A 21,646-nucleotide genomic window follows, 5' to 3' on the forward strand; every position below is an offset into this window, starting at 1 on the left:
CAGGCAGCTCTGTGGAAGGGGATAAGCAAGCTGGGAACACATCCAGAAAAAAAATGTGTATTTTTTCTGGGTGATGGTAAACCCAGTTTTATAGCTTTGGTAATGAAAACATGGACAAATCAGGAATGGGAAGTTTGGCTAAAAGGGAAAGCTACAAGAGCCATCTGCCCACATGGCCCAGGCAACACACACACTCCAGAGGGGCCGTTTCCATGTCAGAAGAAAGCGGAGGAAGAGGGGAACACGCACGTACACGCTCGACGGATGGGAACATTCAACCTCATATTTATTGAAGAACTACTCCGTATAAGCCACTGGCTTGGCGCTATCAAAGACGGAAATTCAACATACCGGTAGTTCTGACACGCGAAAAGTTGATGGTGTTATGGAGGGAATTCAAATCAATTTGAAATCAGTTAAAATTGGTTGAGCACCTAGTAGGCGCCAGGCGCTTCTAGGCAGCAGTAGGACAGTAAATAAAAGTAAAGGAGAAACATGGAACCTCTTCTCATAGGTCTCATATTCCACAAAACAAGGCATCTATTCAGCTGAATAAAACACATGGCAAAATATGGTTAAGTGCCTCAAGAGGCACTAACATATATTAAGGGGTTTTAACAGCAAAAGAACGAATATAAAGTGAAAGGCAGATCATAAAGAGCCTAATAAAGACGGACCTCCTCCCGGTGCCTCCATCACACCCACCGCACAGTGTTTCCCTTCCCCCACGGAACTATTAGTTTCGTTCCCCCTACTCAGTGTCTGGCCCTCACGGAGAGTCGTACATGTTTGTTGGCTGGTGTTGGGTGGCTGTGCGTGGCTGGTATAAAGCTGGCCTCCTCGATGTGCAGGTAGAGAGAAAAGGCAACTAAGCGGGACAGGGAGAGAGGTAGGGGAGCCTAGGAGGACAGATGGAAGTTTAATAAGCAGAGCTGGCATTCAAGGCAGAAAAAAACAATAGATAAAAAGGGCACATAAAATAGGAAACAGGTTTGAAAGCGCTTCACTGGAGCACGGGTGACAAAAGGAAGGGAAGACTGGAGGGGCAGCTGAAGTCGCACCCGGGGGGTAAAGAAGAGGGAAAGCCACTTGGAAATGCGTAAGAATGAGACTGTGTGTAGGCAGAGGAGCCCCTGAAGATGGCCACACCGAATGCCTATAAACTGTGCACATGGTCTCTCGCGTGGCTAAAGGGACTTTGTACATGTGATCGGGGTTAGGGACCCTGAGAAGGGAGATAATCCTGAATTATCCAGGGGGTCCAATCTAATCACACCGGACCTCGAGATCAGGAAACCCTCCCAGTTGCAGGCGGAGGGGGCAACAGCAGAAGAGACTGGAAACATGAGACGGCCGGCCCACTGTGCTCTTCCTCAGACAGCTGCACTGCCCCGCCTCTTTTGGGTTATTACAGAAGCATCACCTCTCCCCAACGGCCATGCAAAGCGGGAACCCTACCCACCCTCGGCCCAGGAGTCCCTACTGCTCCCCCTTCCCTGATGCATTTTAGTTATTTTGTTTCATTGGCATGCATCACCATCTAACCTGTCCCTTGATGCCCCCAGATTTATTTGGTTTCTGAGTTCGGAGAATGAAAGGGAGGTGAAAGCAAAGTATAAACACACCATCCAAGCCTAAGTGACTCCTGAGGTTTGGATAACACGTGGTGAAAGTTCATAGACCAAAAGATTCATCCAAGAAGTTACAAAAAAAAAATTTAGTCCCTAAGTTCTTTTTTTTTTTTGAAGATTTATTTATTCATTTTTAGAGAGAGGGGAAGGGAGGGAGAAAGAGAGGGAGAGAAACATCAATGTGTGGTTGCCTCTCACACACCCCCAACCAGGGACCTGGCCTGCAACCCAGGCATATGCCCTGCCTGGGAATCAAACCAGCAACCCTTTGGCTCTCAGGCCGGTGCTCAATCCACTGAGCTTCACCAGGCAGGGCGGTCCCTAACTTCTTAAAGTGAGAGTTCAGATAGTGTGAACTGAATAATATCAGATACTTCCTACAGAACTTACTAATTTTATGATTCTGCTGCTCTAGAAGGCAAGCTCCATGAGATCAGATGTTCTTGCCTGTTTTACTCACTGCTGCACCCCCAGAACTGAGACTGGTGCTAGCACATAGGGGGCACTCAAGTATTTGCTGAATTAATTAATACTTGAAAGTGTAGGAGCAATTGAGGTTACCAAGGTAAAGCATGTACAGACCAAATAGAAACGGGACTAGAAGGAGCGCAAGGGGCCACATCTGGAGAAAGGAACTGAAGAAGGCAAAGACACGGGCAGGGAGAAGACAGAGGAGAGGCCCAGAGAAAGGAAGGACCACGCAAGCTAAGAGAAGTGTGTGGTTCCCAAAGGGGTGGTCAGTGGTGTTGAATGCTGCCGAGGTATCCAGAATGCACAGTTAGAAGAACAGTACTCAGGTCAAGGCGAGGAAGTTAAGATGGGAGCAGAAGACACATTATAAAGGGTAAAAGAGTGAACGCATGGAAAGGCAGTGAAAAGAATTAAAAAAAGGTGTTGTGGAAAGGTTTAACAAAGCGGAGGGGAGAAACAAGGAGTGTGTGAAGGGTGTTTGTTATGTCCGATTTTGCTCTATTTCGTTATAATAAAAGAAAAGCTAAGGTTTGAGAATAGGGACTGTGTCTATCTTACTCACAGCTGTCCCCCTGGGGCCTCACACAGAGCCACACAGAGTAGGTGGGAAATAAAGATTTCCTGCTGAATGGGCAGTGGGGTGGAAGAACAGAGCTATGGGGGCAAGAAGGCCCTGGAGGAAGTAAGAGCCCGCATCAGAGGTAGCCGTGCGAGGGCACGAGCCAGGGTGCTCAGACACGGAAACAGAGGAGGAAAGAGGGGAGGAGAGCCTTGAGGCATTGGAGAGAGATGCAGGCCGAGGTCACGCTGAATGGCCTCAGTGATCCGGGAGGCTGAAGGTAGAAGCATCTGCGCATGGCAAGGAAGGAGACTCACCAGTGGAGTCTTGGGAATAACCTTAGGGAGTGGCTACCATCAGGAATGGGGTGGAGGATCAGAAATGAAAAAAGGATGGTTGAATCACAATAAATAGGTAAGAAAATTCAGGATTACAGATCCCACCTGGGTCACTGACCCTCTCTAGAAGAGATGGCACGTACTCCACCACTCACTCACCTGCGGTCGGCTTCGACCATTCCAGGTCAACCGCAGCAAGGTCCTCCAGCTCCCGCTCTGCCTGAGCCAGAGACACGGAGAGGATGCGGACCGACTGGTAGGCGGCCGTATCAGACAGCTCGCTGGTAGCGTTAAATATCTAGAACAGAAAGAGGGGTGTCATTTCTTACACCAACCTATTCAGCAGGGGGTCAACTATCCAACTGCCTCTTTAACACTACCAACTGCGGACAGAAAAGGGGCCACAGCTAAGCCTGACAAACTCAGGGGAGGCCCCCATGGTGGGGCCTACGAACTCAGAGGCAGAAAGTAACCACGTAGGATGGTCTGAACATAAAAATTCCTAACTAAAAGCAAGTCACGACGGGTAGTCCAGTCCCAGGCCTGTAGCTTCCTTGACAAAGGTCAATCCTGACCTTAACTGAGCCTGTCTGTTGTCTTTTTGGATCAAAGACAACAGACCTTTGAAATGTCAGACTAATCTTCTCTAGAGCTCTCACGGCACACCTACCGCGTCTGGCGCGAGGGGACAGAACCCCTTATCTTGTTGCCTGAGCACCATCTCTACGCGCTGTGAATGTGAAGTCACTATCCTGGACCCGCCAATGTAAAAGAAGGATGTGTCTCTTCATTTTACTTTTTATCCAATTCCAGGTTTTTCCTCGCTCTGCTTTCTCCCGCCCCTTCAATCTACCACCAATGGAGGATTTCACGTAACCCTCCTCACATCTCCTCCTTCCATTCTCATATATGAAACAAGCTGCAAAACTGCCATTCTCCGGAGCATTTTCTCAATCTGCTGAGGTTGTGCTTCCTGGCAATTGTGAGTGTGGCTTAGACACACTCATTAAAATTCTCTACAGGTTTGGATGTTTGTTACGTCAACAAAGCCCTCTGAGCTCCTTCTGAGCCTTCAGTACACCGAGATCAAACCACTATGGGGCCAAACCAGTGAGGGGCTGGTGGGAGCCACCTTGCCCCACCTTGCCCAAAAGAGATCATGAAGAATCACGTCCCCAAAGAAGGCAGGACTGCAATAAAGCCTGAGGCCTCAAGCACGAGTCTGCATTAGGTGAGAAGGGTGATGGATCGGTGTAGGTTGAAGAAGAGCGACTGTCAATGACACCACTGTGATAGGCTGAAACGCAAACATACTTCTATTCAGCAAAAGTACCTGGTAACATAAAGCCACAGTATTCAATTTTTAAAAAAAAAATGGAGCCAAAAAGGCCGTGGGGAGGTAGATTTGTGGAAGCCACACCACCTAAGAGAAGTGTATTCAAAAGAACACACCTGAGAAGTGACTGTGGAACCCCTGCAGCACACTGAACTCAGTCCCGAAATGCTTCTGTTCTCATCTGGCTCTTAGCCCATCACCAAAGAAAAGCAAGGGAGACGTGGCAATTTGAAAAGCGGTGTTCGGGGTGACCGCTGAGAAAAGTTCCAAGGAACTAAACAAGAAAAGGGTCCATCCAAAGACCTGTCCCTTTCCCCCAAACCACTGTGTGACCCCTCACCCACTGCTGGAGAGCGGGAAGGACTGGAGATGCTCTGGACAAGAGCATGTGTGGTCTGTACTGTGTCAGTCATCGGCGGTCGGATTGGGCATCAGCCCTCTCTGAGTTTACGCATAAGTGCTATTTCCTTTAATCCTGATTTTTTAGTTTTTTTTTTAATTTTGAAAAGAATATAACATAAGTACACTATCTTGCTTTATTTGTGTGTTTGCTTTTTCTTGTCGTGTCTCTATCCCCCTGGACTAGTCTGGCTTTCCCAAAACAAAGGGCAAACAGGAATGTCAGGAAGCCCGGCTATCACTGGCCTCAGGGAACAAGCGCTCCAGCTGAGGCAGGACTGCCCAGCGAGGAGCCCAGGAGGCTGGATACCTGCCATTGGCCGCCAGCCGCAGAGTGCGCAGCTGGCTCGCCTTCCCTCCCGCCCACCGCGGAGAATACAGCTGGCCCTCCAGCCCACGCTGGAAGAGAAAGAGGGAGCTGCCAGACTGCCCCCACAGAGCAGTTCACTGAAATGTGCTGCCCCCTGAATTGCCTCTTGACTTGCCACGGCGCCTGCTGCAGTCAGTAAGATGGCCAGACGCAAAGGGCTCTTTCCGTCACCATGGAAGCCACAGCCCGAAATGCTCCCTGGGTGGCAGCAACTCTAGCCTGCCAGGGTTACTGGTCTTCCCACTATCAGGGCCACAGATTACATGCAGTCTCGGGAAACATCCATAGGAAAACCAGGTCTGTCTGTTCAGGATCTTGCCTGGCCAGTTTAATGTAAAATAAACATTAAAAGAGTAAGGGCAGGCTACTGCACTCACAGTATATCCTGGCAAGGAACTTATTTTTCAACAGCAAGTACCTGTAAAGAGTCACCTCTCCTGAAATTCAATTCTTTGCGAAGTGCTAAGGCTCGGCTGCTGCTCCCATGGAAACAGTGGATGGGACTGCTTCCCTTCCCTCCACCCACGCGAGCTTCCGCACTGACTGGGAACTCAAGTGCCTCCCAGCCTGAGATGCCAGCTTGGGGAGGCAGCATGGTGAACGTGCTCCTCGTCTTTTAGACCCGTTGCTAACACTTAGAGTACTACAAGGCCAACAAAGTCGGGGTGGCTGGCGCTCTCCTACCTTGTTACCAGCACACAGAACTGGATCTAAACCATTGGCTGAAAAACTTCCACTTTCGAGCTCAACATTTGTATATTATTTCAAGCCAAAACTTGAAAGCCACAGAGAGCTGGAAGAAAAATGGGGCTGGGAGAAAATTCTTGCTGTCCCTGATGACAATTACTTGTGAAATTGGTCTCCCCTCCCAGTATCACCAAGCCTTTGTGATGGACGCCATTTCCTTAGGGATATTGGCAACAAATTTAGGAATAAAGAGATTTCAGGAAGATTTTCATTTAAATGACACATGGCTTCCCTGCTGATGAAAGGGGAAGCCTTTCTCCATCTGCTGAGATCAAATTTCATCTCATCAAACACCTCAGTGTAATTATTTTTCTACCAAGTATTTAAATGAGGATGTAAATGAATACCAAGGTATCTGAAGTCATTAAGGCAGCTGCGGCTGAGAGGGAGCAACTCGGGCTCTCCAGGGACCTGCAGTTCACCATCAAAGCAGCTGCTCACGGGTGTTCAATTTGTAACCTTTACACTGCATTCTTGAATTAATGAAGAAACATCAAGAATCTGTTTCCTCAGAGAATCTTGGCACGGGGTCTGCACGGGGAGCAAGGCTGTGTGTGCGTGTTGGGGGGGGGGGGTGCGTTCATTCTTTCTTTCACCTTCTACCACGGTATCATACACAGGTCTAAAGTTGCGGGAATGACTCTAAACAAGCTATCCGTCGTTACCTCTGTGCCTCTTTTATTGTAATGTGTTATCGGACCTGGACTTTAACTTCTCTGCTTGTAGAGCAGGAATGTCAGGGTTGCCCAGATACTGAAAGGCGGGTTTGCAGCCCAGCATTGGCCACCTTCATCTGAGCTCTACTAGAAATACCCAAGTCTTAAGACCTACCCTGTCTGAGGAGGCGACAGATGAACATTTAGACTTTTCTCCATTTATAAACATCTCACTCAGTGTTATAAATAACACTCAACTTAAAAATTCCACTTTACCCTAACAACAAGATGGGCATACAATCTGCCATTTCCTTCATTTGAATTCGAAGAGCGGTAGGTTATAGTGGAAATCTTACCTCCTCAGAAAGGTCACATGGAGGAAGGGAAAGGAGAAGGAAAGAGACAGACACCCTGTGTGTGTGTGGCGGGAGGGGGGCGTTTGGGGGGCAGTGAGCAAAAGGAATGATGGAGAAGCCACATACTGTATCCTTTTGATCAAAACTAAAGTTCTACAGAGGGTGAAGAGACTAGAAAAAACTTGGCTCCTAGTGCTGTCAGCACCTAAAGCTGTCATACAAACTAAGTGCGTGATTTAAAACCAAAAACTAAAAAATCAGTCAACACTTGGCTGTGTCAGGTGGGATCTTGTTTCCATTTCCCTACATCTGAGAGCTTGTAGCCTTCATTTAAGACAGAAGATGCTAAAGAGTAAATTCTAGGCAGAGAGAATATGTTCACTCTTAACAATCGAAAGCTGATTTAGTGCAACAGAAAATGGGATGAGATCCCCTGGCATAGGCTGCTATGGAGAACCTGACTATACAAATAAAACCAGATCTGGTCCATGCCCTTCTCTGCAAACAGAGAACTGCAATTAAAGTATTAGGAAGGTGCTGTTTTCATTAATGAGTTAACAGCAATGACACTTCTATAGGAAACCATGCTTTCTATTAAGAGCTAAAACTTCCGTTTTCTTTCCATTCACTTGTGTTAAAAGGGAGTGCAGTTAAAGTTCATTGTAATAAACATTCACATTCAAAAGGTTTCCATATATTTAAGTAGGGCAGGAAGCAAGAGCAAACAAAATACTGGTTAAGAAGACACAAATGCAAGAATTTAGATTTTGAATTAGAAAACTAATAATGAAATGAAGTAGACAGGTCCAGAGTAGAATCTTCTTAGTAGCATTATTTAGTAATTAGTTGGGGGAAAAAAAGAATAAGAAACTATAGAGAGTAGAAGAAAGAGAAGCAAAATAAGAAATCATAAAGTATGTGAAAGGACTCAATTTTATAATTTTTTTAAAAAAGAAACTGAGATCACAGTCTAGTTGTAGAGATTTTTAAATCTCAAATTTAAGTATTTCTCAAAGGCAGAGAAGCAGGTGATAAAAGAAAGGCAGGAAAATAAAAATCAGCGTGAGGACAAAGTGAGTGTCAGAGAAAGAGCCAGGGAAGACAATAACCTCAAGTTCCTAGTCTGTTAAAAAAAGTATACAGAACATAGTGATGCCAATCAGTAACACAAACTATTTATTCCTAAGGTTTTTATTTAAGTAATGGGACTCTTTATTGTAAACTGAGCCTTTGATAGATATTTCAGAGATGAAGTCAATACCAATTTCTTATTTTTCAAACTTTCTTTTAAAAATTAGTTATTTATTTCATGCTCATATTTTAAAAAATCAGAAAATACAGACAAAAAAATCAATCCCAATTTCAAATGTGCCAAATAACTCACGCTAATTTCTCTGGAGGGCTGATACTGAATAAAAAACATTTACTAATCTTTCAGCAATATTTTAAGCTGATACAGTTTAAATATGTCTATGAACTTGGTATTACACTGTCCAGCCCTGATCCTAATTCATAGCAAACACTGGTCTTCCTTACTTTTATTTTTAAACCAGAGAGCTGCCACCAAACAAATGAAGCACCCACAATCGAGGCCCAAAGCACTAACCCCATCACACTCTATCCCCAAATCCACTCTCTTTATTCTCGACTGCTTTTGCGTTTAACTAGAAAGTAGAGTTGATGCCCCCAAAAAACCTGAGTGCAAAGACATAGAGCACTAAGGCTTCTGTTCTGCCATGGTCGCCTTGCTAGAATACCAATACAGCTATTAAGAGGCCTGCTTCCCTTGATAACTTTGTCAATGTTCTTTTCATTCAGCGTTACTGGCGAGACCTCACTCATACTCTTATCACAGGGTCCCTGTTCTCCAACAGCAGTGGAGACGGGAACACTTCAAGGTGCGGTTCATCACTGACCAACATCTGGGCACCTCAGTATCCCCACCCCCCATCCGTCCCCCGGATCCCTCATGTGCTGCACATGCCCATCCCCCTCCTCGGGAGCCTACACAGTGCCGCCAGCACTCTAGCAGGGTACAAAGAGCTGGGGGATGCCTCCGCACATCTCTAATAAAGGAGGAAAAATACTAGTCTCAGAATTTAAGAACAGTTCACCTTCAAAGGTAATGACTGAAAAAGAGAAAAAATAATTGACACTAACAAAAGCGATCACAGGCTATGAAAATGCTGAGCAAAAAATGTCTTCACTGGCCTATGACTTCTTCTTTCTGTGAAAAAATGTACACATAATAAGCAAATTAATTTGCTATATGAATATCTATCAATGTGGTCTGTGACACTTAAATGAAGTGCCAAGATGGCTGCATCTTACCTGGAGACGGCTCACCATAAAGAGAAAGACGGAGAAGCCAAATATGGCAAAAATATCGACACCTGTCCACCCAGGTAAATGGTTAGTATATAGGTTTTTGCGTCTTAGCTTTTGTGTGTGTTTGAAATCTTTATAATAAAAAGTTGAAAAATAATGACATCATATTTAGACAGCAGTTTTTAATTTATAAGGGCCTTTTAGAGACAAAAAATATTTAATTTACTTTTCCATAATGGCCCTGTAAATTAGTTAGGTCAAATATAATCACTGTATCATAAAAACGAAGCCTCAGACATTTAACAAAATTCAACATACTCTCATGATAAAACCCCTTAGCCAAGGAGGAATAGCGGGAAAATGCCTCTACGTGATAAAAGTCATTTGTGAAAAGCGTACTGGTAACATAATACTCAGGGGTAAAAAAATGAAAGCTTCCCCCTAAGACCAGACCGGACCAGACTCTCTGCTCTCGCCACTGTCATTTAACATTCTACAGCAAGTTCGAGCCAGAGCTTTACACACACACAAAAAAGAAAGAACAAAATACAACTGGGAAAGAAAAGAGGTGAGAGGAAAAATTCTATCTCTATATGATATGTTTCTATATCTATTGAGAAAATCCCAGAGTTCACAAGAAAACTACTAGAGCTAATACATGAACTCAGCAAAGTTTCACAGTACAGGGTCAACATGCAAAAATCATTTGTTTCTATACACCAGCTAGGAACAACCCTAAAAGAAAGTTAAGAAATTGAATTTATAACAGCATCTAAAAAATTAAACACTTGAGAATAAACCAAAAACTATGAAACATTGCTAAAAACACTTAAAGACATTAATGGAAAGATAACCCATGTTCACTATAGAAGTTCAAATATCAATACTACCTAAAGAATCCAGATTCAAACACAATACCTATTGGAGTTCCAACAGCCATTTTTTAAGAAATGAAAAAGCATACCCTCATATTCATATGGAATTGCAAGAGACCCCAACTAGGCAAAAACAATACTGAAAAAGAAAAATGAAGTTGGAGGACTTCCCAACTTTGAAACTTATTACAAAGCTACAGTAATTCAAACAGTATGGTCCTGGTACAAGAAGAGCCCTATAGACCCATGGAATAGAAAAGAAAGCCAAGAAATAAACCCTCGTGTGGATGGTTCATTACTGACAAGAGTGCCAAGACCACTCAATGCGGAAAACAGTCTGTTCAACAAACGGTGCTGGGAGAGCCAGACATTCACCCGGGAAAGCATGAAGTTAGACCCTCACCTTACACCATCCACCAAACCGACTCACAAAGAATCAACGACCTAGACTGAAGAGCTAAAACTATAAAGCTCTTAGAAGACAACATTGGGGGAAAAGTCTATGTATGACATTGGACTTGGCAACAATTTCATGAATATGACCCCAAAAGCACAGACCACAACTAAAAAATAAATAAACTGAACTTCATCAAAATAAAGAACTTTTCTGTATCAAAGGACACCCTCAAAAAAAGTGAAATAACAACCTAAAGAATGAGTTAAAATATTTTCAAGTAATTTTCATATATCTGACAAGTGATTAATATCTAGAATGTATAAAGAATTCCTACAATTCAACAACAAATAATCCAATTCAAAAAATGGGCAAAGGACTTAAACACACATTTCTCCAAGGAAGTTTTGCAAACGGCCAATAAATACTCGATATCATTAGTCATTAGGGAAATACAAATCAAAACCACAATGAAATATCACTTCACATCCACTAATATGGCTATAATAAAAAAAATGGAGAGTAACACAAGTTAGTGAGGATGTAGAGAAACTAGAACCTCGGTGTATTGCTGGTAGGAAAGTAAAAAAGGGCACAGCCCCTGTGGAAAGTGGTTCAGCGGTTTCTCAGAAGTTAAACCTGGAGCTCACAGATGACCCAGCAAGTCCATTCATGGACTTTCACATTCATTACACATTCATTACACAGATACACATTCATTAGATAGTGTGTATCTAAAAGAACTGAAAGCAGGGACCGGAACAGGTGTCTGCACACCAATGTTCATAGCAGCATTATTCACAATAGCCAAGAGGTGCAAACAACCCAGGTGTCCATCAACAGATGAGTGGGTAAGCAAAACGGGTATATACAACAGAATACAGTCCAGCCATGAAAGGGGGAATATTTTGACAGATGCTGCAACATGGAGGGACCTTGAAAAGATCATGCTTAATAAGTCAGATGCCGAAAGTCAAGTATTGTACAATTCCACTGACATGGGGCAACTCAAATCAGCAAATTCACAGACAGAAAGCAGAAACAGAGGTTACCAGGGCCAGAAGAGGGGGAAGCGGGTATTACTGCTCCACAGGTACGAAGTTGATGCTGAGGATGATGAAGCAGTTTTGAGTATAGACAGGGGGATGGGTACACACTGCAATGGGGGGTGGGAAAAATTAGGTTGACAGGTGAGTACGCAAAACAGAGTTTATTCTTGTATTATTTATTAATTATTGTATTATTTTCCATACAAACAACTGTTAACCTATTTTTGCCCCACCCTGTATATTTAATGCTACTGAATTGTGCACTTAACCAGGAAAAGGATAAGTATGTTATATTCATTTGAGCACAGTTTTAAAAGGATGTTTTAAAACCAAAGTCTCAAAAGTGTCAAGCAATTTCCTCTCTGAGCTATACCCTAGTAAATGGCAAAGCCAACATTCAATCTTAATTTTTCAATCTCCATGACAACAAAAGACACAATAGGGTATTAGCTGCTCGGCATTAAAGCAAAATCAAATTGTTTTGATTCCCTGGGCTCTCCCCAGAAGATCATCTTCTAAGACCAAGCAGAAAGAAGAGTAGCTACTTCATCTTCACTTTGTTATGACATCTCCATTACCAGCAGACACGCTCTAGCTTCTGCCTGCTGCCCAGGGAGGAGGGCAAGGCATGCCTGGCACACTGACCGCACACTTGCCCTGACTCAGAACGCAGGCTCTGGAGTCGAGTTACCACCTCATATCCTGGCTCCCCTATTAACTGTGACCGGAGGCAGGGGATTTAACCTAAGTGGTCCAGTTTCCTAGTCTGTGAGATGAGAACACTTCCCTCATTAAGTCCTTAACTCAAATGTGCAAAGCACATGGAAGAAAAGGTTTCTATTGCTTTCTCCTCCTTGGCCCTTCCTCCTCCTCCTTTTTCTTCTTCAACATCAACATTCTTTATCATCACGGAGACTCGGCAAATTACCTGTGAGACCGTCATCTGCATATTACTTTGCCCACTGCAAAGCCAGACGTCTCCGAACAAGACATCATGAATGCTGAGGGTCAGGTTCCTTCTCCCGAAGGTCTGCTGTGCCAGGACTTCATAGGGTCCACCAGCCTTCACAGGGTCCAGTACCACCATCCAGGTATTAGAGTGTGCTGAAATACAGTAACAAGGCTCCAAGGAATTAGTCAGTTAATTAAAAGGAAATTAAAGTCCAATCCTGTCAGACATCGTACTCATCTGCAGCCTTTCCCAGCTTCAGTGATTGACTGAACTCAAAGCTGTAACAACTGGCCAAATTTCAGACAAGCAAATACAAATAACAGCAGCGGCACTTCCATCCTTTACCTGTGCCCATCCCTCCTTACTTTTAACTGAGGCGTTTGCAAGAGAAATACATTAGTCACTTATACTCCTAAATGAGGAGAGACAAAAATACAGAGAAATTAAAATTCAAGGGCATTTACTAAAAGCAAAATAGAAATTCTTATCATACGATCCAACTGTCAATATCAACATAATCATAAGCTAATAGATTGACACCGTGCCCCAAATGTGAGCACAGGTTAGAAATAACCAGTTGTCATCTGAAATCTTCCCTTGCCTGATGGTATCATCTTCGTCATCACCCGCCCCCACCTCCTCCCCACGTTGCTACCAAGGACTAACACTGGCAGTAGTTCTTTCTGGGTCCTCCTGTCCCAGAACTGGTAGAGAGTGAGTGAGAAAGTGTCATAGAAAGAAGTAGTGGGAGACATACATTAGTAGCTCTGTGAAGAAGATATTTAGATTTGCCCAATTAAGTGCTTTCCCAGAGTTATTTACCAGACTTAAGGTTTTCACACTCAAGCTAAGGAGATGAAAAAGCTGCCCAAGCCCCTATTTCAGAAACTCACGGCGTATTCCTTGGGAACCACCTCCCTGCCACCTTCCTACCTCTTACCCACTCACACCACCACCCGTGCAAACATCACACTCAGAGACTTAAGAAAAATATCTTCAAAGTGGCAAAATTATGCCCAGGAGAGCTACACCGCAGGAACAAAGTTGAAACAATGAGAGTAAGAAAATAGGTAAAATAGAGAAATAAGAATTTAAAGGAAATATTCTTGGCATGATGCAGAAGAATGGGAAGCGATTAATAACTTGTGCCCATCAGATCAACGTAAATTCAAAGGAAAGGGAGGGTAAAAACCGGAAGTGAGGCATCCCAAAGTTATTATGCCAGCCTACGAAAAAATAATAATTATAAAAATACTACCCAAGTGACTACTACGTGCTAGACAGTGTGCTCAGTTCTTTGCAATCAGCAAGAGCTAAGCAGAAGCGTGCGCAGTCTGGATGCAAGACAGATTAGTAAAAGCTCAAACCATAAAGGATTGCGCTCAGTCGGCGGGCAGGGAGGGAACGTCCAAAACGGCCAAGGCATCAGTGAAAGGGTGCATGTTTGCTCCTCCAGAAAGGACAGCTGACTCAGTCTTCTCCTCCCAACCCTAAGAGGTCAGTTAGGCCCAGGACCACGTGTCTGCTATGGTTTTTATACCACTGACAGCCAGACACCAACATAGCAAACGCGCACTTCACCTAAAGCAGGAAAACCGCTGCTTTGGAAGCGGTGCGCAGCCGGTGTAGACTGGGTCGCACAGGTGCGCATGCTCTGTGAGTCCGCATGGCTTGCACTTCTGCGCAGGCAGACACGCCAGTCTGTCCCAGCTGCACTCTTGCCGAGGCCTTTGCAGGCTTCTTGCACTGACTTATCTTACCAGAGCTCGGTCCTTCTGCCACCGTGACTCACTCACACTGATGAGTTCAACCCCCAGAAAACCAAACATGGCAATTTTTCAGCCTTCGACGGCTCCACAATCCATTCCTCATCACTGCTGTTAAGCGGTATTTACCCTGCACCTCAGCCCAGGCAATGTGGCCGGTCAAGAAGACTGCCTTCACCAGAGTTTCTGAAAGTTTTGCTGCTCAGCAATAAAAAGACCAGTAAAGGAAGGGGGACATTTGGGCAAACCATGACAGTACCATCCTACCCCGGCAGGAGGATGCGCCCTCTCTGCAGGAGTGGAGAGAGCTCCGCATCAAGGCCTGAGCCCTGGTCCCAAGAACTGTTCTGAGGAAACCTCTCACATCACTTGAAGACCTAGAAGAACTTTCTTCTGTTCTAGTCCTCGAGTTCCAGCTTTTCCCCACTTCCACTTGATAGAAAAATAAACTCTGATACAGTTGTGAGTGTTAAGTAAAAAATTAACTGCCAGTCAAGGCAGGGGAAATCAGATCTACTACAGAGAGGTTACTAAGGGTCAAAGTTACTCAGAAACAATCCACTTAGAACAATGAGAATTTATATTCCTATGTACGTATGTTCAAAGGAGAGCGGCCCCTGTGAAGACTGTTTCTTAGATCAAAGGCAAGGGTGAGATCAGACAGGCAGAAGCCACCGTGTTTCACAAAGAGAACTGATTGGTCCTCGGCCTGTCAGTTTAGGACAAAAGTGGGCCTCACCACAGGATGCTGAAGTCCAAGTTAGAGCTTTTAGAAACTGCGCAGCCCCACCAAGTCCAATAGGTTGAGTCCAAATAATAAAACCCAGTCACTAACCACAAGAGTTTGAAGTTCCCCGTCTAGCGGCTTCCTGCTGATCCCGGTGGGCTTCGTGAGCAGCATTAGCTCTGGTTCCTTCCTTTGGGCCCTAACCACGTGCTATGTTGTAACAGCTTTCCCAATCCAGGCCCAGGCTGCTGTAGATGTTCCCCACATTCAAGTCTCTGCTTGCGCACATTCTTTCTTCTCCCATCTGGGAAGACTCACCCCCTTCCCCCATAACACAGCTGGAGTTACCAGGGGCTCTATCCTCATGGATGTGTAAAAGGCAAACAGACACCCCCCCCCTCGGGCTACACTGCCAAGAAAGCCTTGCAAACTGCCTAGGGCTTCCCCGTTTCCATGTCTGACAGTTAGCCTACCTGGTGGCCTATTTACTGCTCCTCTTCTCTTCACACTCCAGCCAAAGACGTAGGAAAAAATCACTCTATCTCCATTTCCTCTACATCTCCCTCCCCAACCCCCATCTAAAAATGGGAAGAACAAACAAGCAAAGGGAAAAAAATCAAAATAATTTGTCTAGAGACATGATTAGTCATAAAGTGCTTTCTTTTTTCTTTCTGCTATTCACATCAGATGTTAATTATTTTTCAGGTTGTTGTGCCAAATCTCAGATGCCAAGAACAGAAAAGGGAAAATCACCCACAACCTTTTCCCTTCCCACGAGGAAAAACCTAGAGCTGGAAGAAGCCACTCTGTTCACTTCCCACGCAGAACCCTGGCATTCACCAGCTGCAAACGGGTTCAGTGACCTGTGGAAGTGACTGGAAGGTAAAGAAAGCTTCCCAGGCCACACTACCCCTTTCCGGCCTGCATTTATTCTGTATCAAGTGCACCTCCACCACCACCAAACATAAATGTTAAAAAAAAAAAAAACTCAGTACTTATCTGTTAATACAACTGTTTACGCCAGTCACTTCAACTGTAGCATGCCGTGGCAGACACGCCCTAAGGTGACCCCCAACAAGTCACACCCTGGTCGAACCCCCGCCCCTCAAGTGCAGGCAGAACCTGTGATCTGCTTCTAACTAACAAGGAAACGGCAAAGGGGATGAGATGTCATTCTCATGATTAGGTTATGCTGTACGGAAAGGGTAAAGGGGTTTCGGAGATGGGATTCAAGTCCTAAGTCAGTTGACTCGAAGTTAATAAAAAGGGAGATCACCCTGGGTGGGCCTGACCTAACGTGGTGAGCCCTTCAAAAGAGTATCTAGAGGTCAGAGGTGGGAAGGAGCCACGATGCGGCCGTGAACCCTGAGGCACAAGGCAGCGAACCTGCCAGCCTGGCGGTGGATCAGTCCCCAGCTGGGCCTCTGGACGAGAGCACAGCTCGTTAGACCCTGAGAAGATCACCCAGCTACACAATGGCCGGGCTTCCGATCCACAGAAACTGGGAGACACTAGAAGTGTGCTGTTTTAGGCACCTAAGTTTGTGGTAATTTATCATGTAGCATAGAAAACGAGTGTGCAGGCTAACACTGCCACCAGGGACTTTTTATTTTCTAAGTTGGAGTAAACAGTATCTGTTTACCTCAATCCTGCTCACAAGTTCGGGCAGACACAGCCTCAATCTGTCATCCACACACGCAGCCTTGTGTGTGTCAGAGCGAGAGGATGCGCCCCACCCCCCAGTCCCTCTCCTTGTGCCCGAACCACCCTGTGTCATCTGGCAACGTGGCCTGAGGAGGCCCAGTGCGCGACCGTACGCCCAGTCACCCGTTGGGTCTTAATTTTCCAAATGCTTAAGGGTCAGTCTCCCGGCTAAAACCCTTTACGTGGTTAAATTCCACTTCAGTGTGGGCACCTAGGGGTTTACAAGTAATAAGTTAAACATCAGCAGAGAGACAGAGTGGTGGGCTGAGGTAGCCTAGCTGAAAATTCCCAGAGTCCTTGTGGGTGTGGAAATAGAAGGCAACCCTTAAATATACCCTGTAGTGTCTCCTTTGAGACGCACTTTCTTTTCTGCCCTTCTTCATTCCAAATAACACTTTATTCAGCTTGCTTCGTGAGCAGGACAGAGCAGGACGCCCACTGAGGTAGGCTCCAGGATCTACACAAACTAAAGCCTAACAAATGGATCTACCCCACCCCCACCCCCACCAGCACCTCCATCTCTTTAGACAGAGGCTCCTTGGTCAGGCTGCTAAGTCTCGCCCTCTTGACCACCCTGGGGCAAGCCTCCACTGTCTATTGTCTGAACATCAGTAACAGTCTGTTAACAGGTCCCACCACTTCCCGTCTGACCCATCTCCAATCGCTCTCCCCCAGCGCTGCCAGAGCAATCTAAAATACGAATCAGGTTGCGTTATTTTGTGCTTGAAGTTCATCCATCCAAAATAAAGCACTCACTCCTTAACAGTGACAAACGAGCCCCGGACATTTCCATCCTCATGGCTCCTTCCTGTCCTTCACCACCAGTCACGAACTCCACTGCACCAGATAAACCCGGTGACTTGCCACTTCTCCAGGGACCTGAGCTCACTGTGCCTCCCTGCCTTTGCCCAGGCTCTTCCCTGGTCTGCCCTACTCGTCTTTCAGGGTAAACCTCAGCCTAAGTTAATTGTCCCTACTAAGCACTCCCACTGCGCTTTCTACTTCCCCACTGTGGCACTTACCACACTTAACGGTAATAGCTTGTTATTTTTCTGTCTCCTTGCCTAACCCATTAGCTTCCGTAGGGGAGAAACCACATCTGCTTTGCTCATTACTGTATCACCAGTACCGAACACAGTAGCTGGCACACAGCAGACCCTCAATGAACATTACAGTGACTAGAATAATAACAATCACAACAGTTAACATTTATTCAGTACTTACTCTGTGCCAGGCACTGTTCTAAGTACTTTATTTGTGTTAATTCATTTAAAATCCACATAATCCCAAATACTATTATTATTTTACTTTGCAAATAAATAAATTGTGGCAGATATTAAATACCATGTCCAAAGTGACATAGCCATGAAGCAACAGAATCAGGACCTGAACCCAGACAGTGAATTCCGGAGCCCGGGTTTGTAACCACTCCTCCATACTGCCTCTCCTGGATGTACGACTCAGTTCAAAGGCCAGCTGCTGTGTAAACCATCCCTCACCGTCCAATCTGAGGCAGATGCTGCTCCTCTGTACCCCATGGCACCCCATGTCCACCTCCATCACAGCAGCTATCACACTCTATAACTGGGTGTCTATTCCCATTACTCTATCAGCTCCTTGAGAACAGGCCATTTGACTCAGTCTTCGTTTTCTCTGTATCCTCGGTGCTCAGCACACGGTAAACACTCAACTTCTATGGATGGGTGGATGGAAGGATAACCCGAGCTAGAGAGGAAGCTTTCATTTTCAGACGATCCAGCAGGTGGCAGAAGAAGACAAAAGCTGAACAGGGAACGGGGGCTGCCTTACCTTTCACAGGAGTCACTTTCCTCGTGAGGATGTCCTGATCTTGCCGAAGAGTCACTGTCACCGTGGCTCCAGGTGTGCCATAGCCCCAAATCACTGCCCCTGCGGGCTCCTTCTGTAGCACCATGTGGTGATGGATGTGTGAAGCAAATCGAAAATCAGCAGCTGGGAATTCAGTGAACAGAACAGCATCACTAGGAAGATTCATCACTGATTGAATCTGGTTAACGAGCGAGGAACATACCGTCTTTATACAAGAGAATTTGAATATAATCAGTACTTTTTAATCTTCTAAAACTAGATCTTATTCCTCCTAATTTAGGTAAGCAACATAACAAGAACAGTTTCCAACAATTTGCACCACAATACAAGACCAGTAAGGAAAACTCCAAGAGCCTAGGGCAGCCGATGTACCACAGACCTCTTCCCCTTCAGAGCCCTCGATCTGCCTTTGCTCTCAGGCGTGGCCCTAATGCTTCACTGTCTCCCACAAATCACTAAAATGCTCCTTTTATGCACCCTACAGATGGTGTTTATGAGAAAAATAAACCGCTTCCTTCCCCTCCTTTCCTTTACCACTCCCACTCCCGAGTAACTGGGAATTAAGAAGCCTGCCTCTCTCCAACACAGCCTCCTTTAAATCATTTACCCCCTTTCCACCCTACCAGTGTGATTTTCCCTCAAATAATTCCCCTAACTGTGGCTTTTTGACAACCCACTGAAAATTCTAAATAAGCATGTATGAATATCTGTGACAAGTCTGCTTCCTTCTAAGGTAAATTCAGACAAATCAAGGCGCAAAAAATAAGGTCAGTGCAAGTTAGAAAGTCAAGCTGTCTGAACAAAGGTCTTTTGTCATCATTTTACCCATTTCACAAGCTAAATTATGCACAAAGAGCAAGAGGAAGAGCACTTGAAACTGTGAATTCTATTCTAGAGTCACTAACAAGACTGCATAAGAACTCATTTTAACAAGATCATTCCTATTTTTAACATCCAGCCTATATCAAAGTATTTTATTAATAACCAGCATCTATCCAAATTATCTGTGCGTTCCTCATCAAAACTTAAACGGGGGGAAAAAAATCCTTAAGTTATACCTTTGTCTAAACAGACCCAAAAAACCCTAGAAGAAAATTAATACAATTAAGATTTTGAAAAATGATAGGCAAGAAAGAGAACCAGGCCTAACGAGGTTGACATTTTCTTCCCTAGAAGCTACACATGATGATGGCCCCTTAGGCTATATTCCCGAGCACACAGCTAATGGGGCCTCCTACACACTCAGTGGCCTATTTGTCCCACACTTCAAATAACAGCCCCAGTCCCAAAAAAACAGCCTCGGCTCTCTCTTAAGAGTTAGTTCCATCATGAAACCTCCGTGACAAAGTTCATGCAGAAGGCCCACTGGGCTGGAGATGTACGGCTGCCTGGAGCAAGTGCTCTAAGAGATTAATATCACACCAGGGGGAGTTGCATAAGCACCTTGGCAGCCTGCAGGAGGGAGGGGGAAAAGCATGAGTGTGGGAGGGCCTTGTCTCGGGTAGGTGCTTCTTATGGAACAAAACGAGAAACGAAAGGCCTAAAGAGGGAACGGAGTGAAGAAATCTGGCTGCCACTGGCATAGGAGCCGGTGCACATGGGGGGTTCTAGCTGTGCGCAGCCACCGTCCCAGAGGCTGGGGGAAACACCTTCCCAAGTCAGTCTGTCTTCTCCAGCATACACTCACGGAACCTCTTTGGGCATGGCTCTGTTCTCAATCAATGGATTTTAGAGCTGGAGAGGATCCTGCACACCCTGCGATACAATCATGTTATTTACTGATGAACAGACTGAGACCCGAGTAGATTAAGTAATTTTTTTAAACAGCTTGCATACTTATTAGTAACTCAACAAATATTTATTGATGCCTACTATGTGCCAGGTACCATGGTAAGCATTGAAAAAAACAACACAAAATCCTTGCCAGCAAGGAGCTTACATTCTACTGACAGCTTACGTGCGGCAGGCACCGTGCTAAACACCCTGCAGAGATCTGATACTGATATCAAATGAGCCTTCAACAGAGGAAACTAATAAAATAATGGCCCTGCTCTTCTCTTTATCTTCTCCTCACCTCATAGGCTAGACTCATATGTCGCCGTGTGAGGGTGAGAGAAAAAGATTCGTTTACACTTTGGTTAAACCCAGTACAACCACCTATGGGCTGAGGTTTGTCTGCATCTGGGTACTTACTGGATTTTTAGGGAGAGCAGCCCTCGTTTTTCTCCGCTCCAACCATCCTCCCACCTCAACTTTCATTTCTTAACAGGGATCTTTGTGACCCCCTATTTGCGTGTTTGAAGGAAAAAATGGGTGCAGCATTACCACTTTAACTTTGCATTAGCAGACAGAGCTTCTGGTTTTTCCAGTTGTGACCCAGTGTCCAGCCTTTTGTAGTCAAATGACAGGAGCTGACTTGGACAATAGTCCGTGAGTCACCGTCCTCCCCAGCACCACGCACATGATCCCACCACCAATATATCTGTAAGCTGCACCAGAAACCAGAGTTGAGCCTGAAATATTCTGAGCTAGTGAGGGGGTTGTACTTCTTAGCCCAATTAAACTAGTAAGATTTAATTCCTTGCCTGAAGCAAACCCTCCCCCAGGGTACCACTGAGGGGGCTGCACTGAAATGTTTTGGATGACTCACGCACCTGTTTCCAAATATTACCTAACTGGCTCTGACCCTCCAGCTCCGCAGCAGTAATTCAAAGACCCTGCGGGCCTCCCTACTCAGATAAACCCAACTCTACATCTGCCTACAGATGCATCCTAACGGCGGGGACTGGAGGGAGGAAGCGGAAGGGCGGGAGCTCCAACCCAACTGCACCAGCAGAGCAGGCCTGAGTGGGAGACCCCTTCCCCGACCTTGAGAAGGGGGGGAGGGGGCGGGTCCGAGCACGACGAACGTGGGACCCCGCGCCGGCTGAGGGGGGGGTCGGGTCCAGCCGGGCCGCCTCACCTGCCCCGGTGCGAGCCCGCAGGATTAAGGGCAGCAACAGTCCCAGCACAAACCCCGGCGCGACCATGTTTGCTAAGACCAGCCTCCCGCCGTGGACCTTGAGACCACGACCTCCGAGACGCGGAGGCGGAGTCAAGGAGGGGCGCGGCTGGGGCGGGGCCTGGCCTTGGCGGGGCGG

General features: G+C 45.6%; 1 protein-coding gene across 2 annotated transcripts in view; it reads right to left on the reverse strand.

Annotated features, from left to right (window-relative positions):
• The window catches only part of SIAE (sialic acid acetylesterase), a 35,308-nt gene extending 13,724 nt beyond the window's left edge, over positions 1 to 21,584 (reverse strand). Inside the window, exons 1-4 of one of the 2 annotated variants that reach the window (XM_024557406.3) lie at positions 21,469 to 21,584; positions 18,468 to 18,629; positions 12,438 to 12,613; positions 3,159 to 3,297 (exon numbers count right to left, since the gene is read on the reverse strand). In XM_024557406.3, the coding sequence (XP_024413174.1) occupies positions 3,159 to 3,297; positions 12,438 to 12,613; positions 18,468 to 18,629; positions 21,469 to 21,535 (544 nt within the window). In that variant the 5' untranslated portion in view covers positions 21,536 to 21,584. Of the gene's footprint in view, positions 1 to 3,158; positions 3,298 to 12,437; positions 12,614 to 18,467; positions 18,630 to 21,415 lie in introns of both variants that reach the window. The other variant, XM_045192832.2, reaches the window with a different exon arrangement.
• Positions 21,585 to 21,646: the final 62 nt, after the last annotated feature.

The sequence above is a fragment of the Desmodus rotundus genome, chromosome 7 (genome assembly GCF_022682495.2).
Source record: "Desmodus rotundus isolate HL8 chromosome 7, HLdesRot8A.1, whole genome shotgun sequence".
NCBI lineage: Eukaryota > Metazoa > Chordata > Mammalia > Chiroptera > Phyllostomidae > Desmodus > Desmodus rotundus.